The following is a 10,389-nucleotide window of genomic DNA, read 5'->3' as shown; positions in this document are numbered from 1 at the left end:
TTTTAAAAGAAGGGCAGCTTGTAACCCTCCCTTAAAAACTCTGCAGCTCAAATGGCCGCAAGCCTGACGGAAGAGAAAGGCGTGTCTCTTTTCAGCCCCAGGAAGGTCAGGAGGGAACTCTTGTGGAAGGGAGTTCCACCGCGTGGGAGCAGGCGCTGAAACTGAAACAGTCCGGACTTCTGGCCGTGTCTCTCTGGAAGGGGGGTGGGATCCAGAAAAGACTCTCTGGGAGAAGGCGGCGAGGCCGGGCAGGCGGGGGGGGTGGTGGAGAGGTCTATTCGGAGAGATTGGCGCCCTTCGAAAACACGCACCGCCCCGGCAAAGCGTGTGCCTCGTGAAGACGGCCGGGTAGCGAGAAAAAAAAGGGGGGGCAGGCTGGATCTTTCCTTCCTCTCAGACTCGGAGGGCGGGTTGACCTCGTGGGAGGGGGATCCGGAGGCCACCTGAGGAAGCCTCGCCCTTCGCCCGGCCTTTCCTTGCCCCCCCCCATCCCCGGGTTACCCAGCAGCCTCTGTGCGCCGTATTTATTGTCTCTGCGCGGAGAGGGACACCCGCCTCGCCTCTTCTCCCCCCCCCCCAAATCTGCCTCTTTCGCTCGAAACTAGCGCTGGGAGGCCGTCGCCGGAGCCTCCTCCTCCCTGGGGGAGAAGGGGCTCCAGGGTTGGGGAGACGACGTGTGGCAAAGAATCACAACCCCCCCTCGGATTCCTTCCGCGCCTGAATCTCCTCCTGGCAGGCATCGGTCGGGGGGGGGGGGGCGCGGCGGCGAGGGCGAGCTCCGGGCAGGCATGGACGGATCTCTCGCCTCCTCCCCCCCCCCCCGGTGGCAGCGCCCAAGCAGCCAAGGGGGAGGGCCGGCTTGAGACCTCCCTGTCATGCCCTCACTGGGCAGTCTGCACAGGAGAATGCCGCCGCCGCCGCCGAGATCACTCCGAATTAGCGTGTCTCCCGCTGTGCCGGCACATCTTAAGATCAACCTGCACCCCCAATTTGCACATAAGTCTAGGCCGGCCTTCTCCGAGCTGGTGTCCTCCGGAGGTGTTGGGCTACACCTTTTACCCCTTCTCAGCCAGCCAGGATGACTTTACTGCCCAGGATGCGGGTACTCTCTAGCATACCCGAAGGCGCTCTGGGTTGAGGAAGTCGCCTTTCTGCCCCTTGTGGCATTCCGGCAATAAGGTACAGTACCTTTAAAAATCAAGCAAACGTGATGGCAACGGAGAGAGACAACCATCTTATGAAAATGAAGCAAGCCTGGATGGCTGAGGTCCTGGTCTGTCACTCTGTCCACACTGGCTCTCACTTCTTATGTATACATTAAAATGTAGACTTATTTACTGTAATTTAAATTAAAGCGCTTTATATCCAATTCCCCACCCACAGCAGGTAATACTTTCCAAGCCTTCTTGCCTGCCTGCTCCACCTACATCTAGATGCTGCAACTTTAAGACCCCAGGCTTCCTTCTACTTATAGTTCTCTGTTTTCAAAAGTCATCAGCTGGAGTCCTTCAAACTGGGATATGTTGAAGAGAAAGGCCTGTCTCTTTTCAGCCCCAGGAAGGTCAGTGCCTTAGATATGAGAAGCCACCATACCTGAACTTGCTCTTTATTGCCTTCCTCTTTATAACACAGGCACATACAGGCAAGCACATGCTGTAGATCAGTGGTTCCCAACCTTGGGTCCCCAGATGTTCTTAGAACTGCAAGTCCCAGAAGCCTTCACCCCTAGTTGTGCTGGCCAGGATTTCTGAGAGTTGCAGTCCAAGAACATCTGGGGACCTGAGGTTGGAAACCATTGCTGTGTACTGATGCCTAGCCAGAAGTCTTCTATTCCTCAAAAGATAAAGAACTGGAATTTGGTCAGGAACATACTTTTATTAGATTATTTCAAGGACCTATGAAGGGTTTAAACAAAACAAAACAAAAGGAGAATAAGACTCTTCTATTTGCCAGTAAATAATTTCAGGGCAGGGAGGAGGGAAAGCAGATCTCTTTACCAATATCTAAATTAATAGAGCATATCAGAACCAATCTGTCCATCAGGATAGCATCAACAGGCAATGGAGAATGAAGCAAGGTCAACAGGACTGTTTTTCTTTTCCATGTGTGGATCTGAAAAACTCATCACCATCACATGCTAATTTTTCTCATAAAACATGCAATTTTTTTTCAGTTTCTTCCCTGGTTGCTTATATGACAATGTGTAGTTTTTGTGCTCTCAAACGACATAAATCTTCCTGAGATGTTGCTAATCCTGCATGAACTTGGAAACATGGACACATAAACTTAGGCCGACAGAAAAACCTCTCCTGCAATTCCTACTCCAGATCCCAGACAGTCAGGCTTGACAGAGAAATGGGTTTGATATTTCCAGGCGCTGAAATACATTCTTCAGTGTTGCCTTATCAAACTTATTCTAGTGCTTAGTCTTAACATCCAAATAAATTCTTTTAAGATTCAACCAGTTTTTAGAAATAAATTGTAAATATGCTCAAAACAAACATACTTCTGCTTGACAATTTTTAAAAAGAGAGGAAAAAAGTGTTGTAATAAGAGGTCAGAGGAAAGGAAGCAGCATCAAAACAAGTATCAGGTCAAGAAAACAACCCTCCTCTTATATCAAGTGTTTAACAGTATTAAAAAGCCTACAGATAAAAGCCGTGCAAGACCTTTCTTAACCTCAGATTGACCTGCCTGCAAAGCAACCTGCAACAGCACATTGTCTTCAAGGCAATGTGTTGTTCTACCTTGTCATCAGCCAAACATGACTGCAGAACCTTTTTTTTTAAAAAAAAAAATTAAATTGCTAATCCTCATGATTGCAAAGAAAATTGGAAATAAAACTATAGCCTTTAAACCAATGCTAAGAAACCACAAAACAACTAGAAATGCCTCCCCTTTTGTAATTAAATCTTGTGATTTTTAACACAATTTTGTGTGTATGTGTTTTAAGAGATAATCTCTTTTTTTCACCTTTAGGAATAGGACTATTATGTTATCGAACAGTTTTCTAAATCGTGTGGCTCCCTATAAATAACAGGTATAATGCTACGTTTAATTGGATTTTAAAGTAGCTTCATTGTCCCAGCTTGTCTTGAATAAGCTATGGGAAACAGTTTCTCTTATATTTAATTTACCCCCTCCCACAGAATAGGAGTAGCCCATTGGACAGCAAAAGCCCTAACCACTACACCCATTGCTTTTTGTGACAGTGTGCCTTTTGGTTTGGAGGGAAAGGCAGAAAGCTCATATAGCCAAGGTCATTTTTGTTCAGTAACAGAAAGACTGAAGAAAAAGGACAGAAGTGTTCTGCAAAATACAATTACCAGAATTCCTTAAAACTGGGTGTTGAATGCAGCCAATGAGCCAAAACATCTGAATGGTCGAAGTTTTCCCAAGCAAAGGATGCCGAGTTCCTCCATGCCAACAACCAGAAAGTGTTGAGTTGGCAATAGGTGTCCTAGTTCTGTGGCTAGCCTGATATTGTCTGGAATCTTACATGATCACCGGGAAAACTGGCTCATACCTGGAAACTACTGAGCAGTTACAGAAGAGGTGGGAATTGTATAGTTGATGGGCCTATCACCCCCCTCATCTTTGATTTCTTTTTGTAAAAAAGGAAGGATTGTGGCTCCATTAAACAAGGTATGCCTCTGCATCTTGTTTTAGCCCACCTCCCAAATGATTAAAAAGAAAAAGAAAACAGGGACCAGTCACTTCTGTTTCCACTGGAAGAGTTGACGCGCCCATTGGTGAAACCTGGCCGGTGGGAAATGGCCCTTAAAGTCTCCGAAGTGTTCTATTTTTGAACTACAGCTATTTGGGAAAAAGTCATTTCAGCAGTTAGGTGCATTTAAATACAGATACCTTCTGGAAGCAACAGGCATAGCTTAAAGGATGCATTTCCTGGTACAACTCCATTCTGCCTTGAAATAGTATGGGTTTGAAACCAGGATGCCTTACTACTGATCCAAATACACCTACCTGGGTAGCCCCAGCCCACTCCCAAGACATTAAAACTGCTGAATATGTGCAACACTCTATTAACAGTAGTGGAACATTAGTAAATAATAATCATATTCATCATCATAATACTTTTTCATAAATTCAATTCAAAGTTGCAAGTCCTTGCCCTAAATGAGTGGACTAAGAGGAAGACTGAGGTCCAATCAATTTCTAGCCTCATCTTCCAGACCAGATCAACCTCTGGCTGTCATGGTGGGGTGGAGGTAGAGGAAAACAGTGCTGGGAGAGGGGCACCTTTATTATACGGAGATGTGGGTTCCCCCTTGCTAGTCAATCCCGCGGTGCAGCTTGAGATGGCGGGAGAGGTTGCTTAATGTGATGAAGCCTTTGTGGCAGACAGTGCACTTGAAAGGGCGCTCGCCGCTATGCAGCAGCCGGTGCCGCTTCAGGTAGCACTCATGCCGGAAGAATTTGCCACACTCAGTGCACTGGTAGGGTTTCTCCCCAGTGTGCACCAACACGTGACGGTCTAGATCTCGGGGGCTGCGGAAGTACTTCTCACACTCGCTGCACTTGTAGAGTTTCTTGCCAGGACGGGCTGGAAATGTCCGGAGATCCAGCTGGGGCAAAAGGTGGCGTTCCAGCTCACTCCCTGGGCCTGGCACAGGCGAAGAAGAAACAGCGTGGCTCAGCTGATGCTCCTCCAGGGCCTGCAAGTTCACAAAGGGTTGGCCACAGATGCCACAAGTAAAGGAAGGCTCTCCTCCGTGGGCGGTCAAGTGAGCAGCAAGGGTGTTGCCATTGGCAAAAAAGGTCCCACACTCACACTGATACAGAGTCTCTGGGGGGCGAGCATCTGGAGGTTGGCCATTTGGGCAGTTCCGGCTATGACGCTGGGCATCTCCATCCTGCTCCCCCTCCTTTTGCTCTTCTTCCAGGCATGGCGACTCTGGCACCCCGTCACCCTGCTGGGCCTTCTCAGCGCAAACTGGACACGGTGGGGGCCGGTCCTTAGCATGAGTGAGCTTGTGGCGCTCCAACAGAGATGCAGCATTAAAATCCCTTTCGCATTCTGGGCATTTGAAAGGCTTGATGTCAGTATGGGCCAGCCAATGACGGCGCAGTTCTGATGCCAGCTGGAAATGCCGTCCGCAGGCCCCACAGCCAAAAGGGGCAGCCCGGCCCCGCCCAGCACTGCAGAGGTGCCCCAGAGGACTTTGCTCTTTACCACAAGCTAGGCAGCGAGGGGCAGGGGTTTGAGGGGCTGAGGCAGCGGGAGAAGCGCGGTGCTGTCGCTTGAGGTGGCGGCCCAAGCTGCTGCGGGAGGAGAAGCGGAGTTCACAGACATGACAGCAGTAGGGCTTCTCCCCAGTGTGCACCACCTGGTGGTGGAGGAGGCCCGTCGAGTCCCGGAAACCTTTTGGGCACATGGTGCAGCGGTAGGGGCGCTCCCCAGTGTGGCTCCGGATGTGATTCACTAGGTTAAATGAATGCTTGAAGCTCTTGACACAGTGAGGGCACTGGAAAGGCTTCAGCTCGGTGTGTCGAGCAAAATGGCGCCGCAGATCCGAGCGGTAGCGGAAGCTCTTGTCACACTCGGAACAGTGGAATGGGGCCCGGGCACCGCCACCATTGTCTGTCAAGAGCGACTGATCATCCTCAGCATCCGAGTAGAGTATGGTGCACTCTTCCACAGTTCCAGTCTCAGCCTGAATGTCACCGGAGGCCTCCAGGGAGCACTGGCCTTCTGGCCATTCTTCCTCACAGTTCTCCATCTACCCAGCAGTGCCTCTAAGGAGCAGAAAAAGGAAGCAAGGGAATCAGAGCACTAAAGAGGACCCCAAAACCAATGAATCCCAAATCCTCAATATTTATAACTTCCCTCCCCAGAATAAGCCACAACCTCTGGATTTTGAGAGGCTCATTTACTGCAAGAGTAAGAAACCATTTTCTGTCCAAGGGACAAATTCAATTCCCGAGAAATTCTTGGTGTATTCCAGAGCGAGGGAAGGCTAACGGCAAAAGAATGAAATTTAAAAAATACCATTTCTAGCTTCAAACCCTTTACTGACAATACTGAGCTTAAAGAGAGTGATTTCAATGAACTAGAATGTGGAAAAAACATACAAAGCTTGAAAAACCACAAAATTACTGTCTCACGGGGAAGGGGACGTGAATATCTAGACAAGCGCAGAGGGCCAGATTTGGGTGCAATGTCTAAGGTTCTCCACACCTGGCCAGGGGATGCCAAGAGAACAAAGAACTCCGAGAGAAGGGTAATAGGAAGCCTCCAGTAACTAGTGTTGTTGTTGTTATGTGCCATCAGGGTGTTTCCAACTTATGGCAACACTATGAATTAGCTTCCAAAATGTCCTGTCCTCAACCACCCTACTCAGCTCTTATAAACTCAAGCCTCTGGCTTCCTTTAGGAAGTCAGTCTATCTCATAATTTGTCTTCCTCTTTTCCTGCTGTCTTCCACCTTTCCCAGCATTATCCAGCAGCACCTTTCGTTCCCTGCAATTTTACACAGAGGATGAGGAAATCTTGCCGATTGGGGTGAGCAGCGGTATAAGAGGAGGACAGGATACCTAAAAATCAGTGGGCAAAGCTACTATGAGCAGAACCATTCAGTCCACAGGAAGGTATATCCCAGGCGCACATCAAATCCGAAGCAACTGACAATGTTTTGGTTAAGATATGGTTCTAGAAATGGGAATTATGGCAAAGGTTTTTCAGAATTCTCCGATCTTTGCAAACCTATAATATAGTATTAGATACCAGACAGTATTGGGACTGGATATGGGATATCTTCAGAGTTTCTATCTTGTCTTAATCAGTCATAAAAGGAAAAGCCTGGTTTGAGCTCCCATCTTGGGTCTTATTGTACCCCATTCCAAAACAAACGGGTAGGGATGAACTGTCAGAAATTCTTGGAGTTACAGTCCAATGACATCTGAGGATGCTTTTTTTTTTTTAATTTCTAGCCCTTGAAATACTCTTTGATACATATTTGGCTTGAGATTCTTGGCCATAGTCTTAGCCCCATAACTTTAAGGAGTTTTCCTTCTTTGTTGTTCTGGGGACACAAGTTTATGAAGCAGTACTACTGAACAATATGACATGCTCAGAAACTTTTATGGTACTTCCTTGTCCAGACTATTTGTTGTCATGTGCTGTCAAGTCAGGACTGACTTACAGTGCCCCCAATAATGTTTTCAAGGTAAGCGAGATATTTAAGGAGTGGTTTTACCAGTTCCACACCCCAGTGAGTTTCTATGGCTGATTCAAACCCAGGCCTCTGGAGTCCTGATCTGTCACAACACCACAATGGATACACAGAAAAATAAGGAGGGGGAAATGATTTTATTTTATTTATTTAATTAATTAGATTTATTCTCCCACTCATCTAGACCAACGGTCTGGGTGGCAATAGAACTCAAATAGCACATTATTTGAAAACTACACCTATATAAATGCTTTGGCTGTCATTTTTTTGATAGTTGACTGTAAACCCACTTTACTTCCCTTGTAGGATAACTGGGCAGAAAAATATTTTAGATAATGCATACTTCTGCATTCTGTAGGGAGGGGTAAATTTCACATCAACGCAGAACACGTAGCATATCCCTTACAATTTCATTCCTCACCTCTGCTGTCTAACAAGACCACATCTTTATATTATTGCATGTTAATCCAGAATAACAACCACAGCTCAAGTTCTGAGATCATGGCAAGTAGCGATTCTTTGCTACATCACCGACAATCGTGCATTATCGAAGACACCCATTCATTTGCTCCTCTTAACTACAAAACGGGGGGGTTAAAATGAGGTAAAGGTATCGCTTGCATCAGCAAAAGCAGGGATCGTCTGTGCTGATGCAAAATAAATTTAAAATTCCATACTGAGATGGCACTTTTATATTCACCTTCGTATGGAGTTTTAACTTGCATCAAGTGGTCCTGTGCAGACACTGTTAAAAGAACCCAGGAGTCCTGGTTTCTAGCGTTTCCATACTATGACTCCAGAAAGTCTGAGCTGTGTCTAAAGAACCCAGGCGTCCTGAGCGCCCGCGCCCCCACCCCTTCATGGCCTCTGCCACTCTCTCTCACTGCCTCTGTCTCTTGCCTCTGTCTCTCTTTCCTGCTTGGCCCACCTGGCGCACACAAATATCCTATATACTGTACTGAGTAAGTGTGCGGATACTGGGACGGGGGGCTGGGTAAGTGGGTCTGCCTCCCTCTCCGTCCCCTGCCCCTCTTCCAGTCTGAGGAGAATCTCTCCCAAATCCCCTCGTGCCTTCCCCTTCCCTCCGGTACTCACAACTTCTTAGAGGTGCCGACATTTTAGGGGAGGGGAGTCACTTCTTCAGAGGAAGGGGCAACGCCTCCCCACTCACCCCCAGAGCCGCAACTAGGCAGGTGGGGTGAGGGGCTGACCTCTTGCGACAGCCTGCTCCCTCCACCTCAAATCCACTCCCTGTGGAAGTTAACAGGACACCCCACCCCCCACTCCGCCCCCATCTTTTCTGTGGGCAAGGACGGGGAGGAGTTAAAACGGTCACGTCCTCGCCATTTTTACTGTGGGCACATAAGGAATGGCTTAGCGTCTCCACGAAACGCCATTTTTAGTTTGGGCACTTGAGAGGAAGGAAGGTGTGTCATTTACCCGGCATCAGATGAATTCTCGCTTTTGGTTTAACGAAGTTCATACCAAATCAATAAGAGTGGTTACAGTTCGATTGGAGGAAAGTTTACTTTTCAGAAAGGGAGAACGGCAACGAATTTATGGGCGCCATCTTTACTGCTGGCAAGGGAAAGGTTAATAAGCGCTCATCTCTCTAACCAAAGAACTGACGACGCCATTTTCGTTGTTACTAGGGCAGCTCCGAAGCTATGAACATTGGCCCACCATATTTAATAAGGGCAAAGGAGGTTAAAGGTCTCTTCTTTGCACTATTGGTAAAGGTTTTTTTATTTTAATGTAATGGTTCCCCTTGACATTTAGTCCAGTGGTGTCCGACTCTAGGGCGCGGTGCTCATCTCCATCTCCAAGCCATAGAGTCAGCGTTTGTCCGAAGACCGTTTCCGTGGTCATGTGGCTAGTGCAAGTAGACACAGCACGCCGTTACCGTCCCACTATGGTGGTACATATTTATCTACTCGCATTTTTACATGCTTTTGAACCACTAGGTTGGCAGGAGCTGGGACAAGCGATGGGAGCTCACTCCGTCGCGTGGATTCGATCTTACGATTGCTGGTCTTCTGACCTTGTAGCACAGAGGCTTCTGCGGTTTAGCCCACGTCCCTTTTTATTTGCACTATAGGGGGTGCCAATTTTTTTCTTTTTCTTTTCTTTTTTTAAACTAGGTGTCTTTATCTTTTTAAAGATACCATAGCAAAGAGTGATCAGAAAAGTGCTGTATTAACTGTAAGCCCAAAAGGCCAAGATTCTCAAGAGCGTGGTATCATTAGCCAGGGCAAAAGGGAATCTTTTGAAAAATAAGTAGAAAACGCTAAGTGGTATTGCCCCATCACAGATTTTGAGGTCTTAGTGCCAGCAAGAGCAGGCAGAAATGCAACAGGTGAAGCTACTCTTCCCTGGCATTGCAGCCTGATGCACAGTTCAAGCTCTGCAAGGCCCACCATCCAAGGAAATAACGTTAGCAACAGTTAATGAAAATGAGGTTAGGAGAATATTTCAGTCAGGAAAATTACCCATCAGCATTACTTTGCATCCATTTTGCTAGTAATCTATCCTCAGATGCTTTACTGAAGCACTGAAAGAGGTATCCATATTAGTCTGTGCAATTATATCACACAAAACCCAAAGGAAAAAAATAATTAAAAAGACAAAAACCTTGTGGCATCTTAAAAGACGGTTATATTTTCATGTGAGCTTTTGTGGACAAGTCCACTTCTTCAGATATATATGCATTTTACCTCATATGTCTGAAGATGTGGATTTGTCCACGAAAGCTCACATAAAAATACAGTATAACAGTCTTTTAAGATCCCACAAGGTTTTCTTCTTTTTCATTTCATTTTCTTCCCCTTTCGGTTTTGCTTTTTTTCAGTTTTGCTTTCCTTTTGGTTTTATTATTTTTTTTCTTTCAATTTTGCTTTTTATTGCAGCAGCCTCTGTATCTGCGTGCTTCAGATGAGGTGGACAGGGGTTGATGAAAAGGGTTTACATTTTAATCCAAATGGCTGTTCATTTTCCTGAATGTCAATATAATCCAGTTCATGAATGACAGTGATAGTCCCATTTAAAACCAAATAATATCCCAAACCTCAACAATATAATTCAGCTCTTCTTTTGAACTCTTGCTGGCTTCCTCAATTCTGCCTCCCTTCTTTCCCTAAGATACCAGAAAGCTATTAAACAAATGCTTCAGTTTAGGTAAATCTGAGAAGATTCATAT

General features: G+C 46.6%; 1 protein-coding gene across 2 annotated transcripts; it reads right to left on the bottom strand.

Annotated features, from left to right (window-relative positions):
- Positions 1-1,855: 1,855 nt before the first annotated feature.
- FIZ1 (FLT3 interacting zinc finger 1) lies at positions 1,856-8,504 on the bottom strand. Of its 2 annotated transcripts, none has more exons than XM_072976794.2 (2): positions 8,365-8,504; positions 1,856-5,757 (listed from the first exon to the last, which is right to left on the bottom strand). In XM_072976794.2, exon 2 carries the CDS (start codon positions 5,739-5,741, stop codon positions 4,293-4,295), a length of 1,449 nt encoding a protein of 482 aa, XP_072832895.2. In that variant the 5' UTR covers positions 5,742-5,757; positions 8,365-8,504; the 3' UTR covers positions 1,856-4,292. The 2 variants fall into 2 exon arrangements, with proteins under 2 accessions (XP_072832895.2, XP_020654580.3); XM_020798921.3 differs by having other exon boundaries at positions 8,289-8,503.
- Positions 8,505-10,389: the final 1,885 nt, after the last annotated feature.

The sequence above is a fragment of the Pogona vitticeps genome, chromosome 6, assembly GCF_051106095.1.
Source record: "Pogona vitticeps strain Pit_001003342236 chromosome 6, PviZW2.1, whole genome shotgun sequence".
NCBI classification, from domain to species: domain Eukaryota; kingdom Metazoa; phylum Chordata; class Lepidosauria; order Squamata; family Agamidae; genus Pogona; species Pogona vitticeps.
The sequence above is the reverse complement of the archived record's forward strand: the minus strand, read 5'-3'. Positions and strand labels throughout refer to the sequence as shown.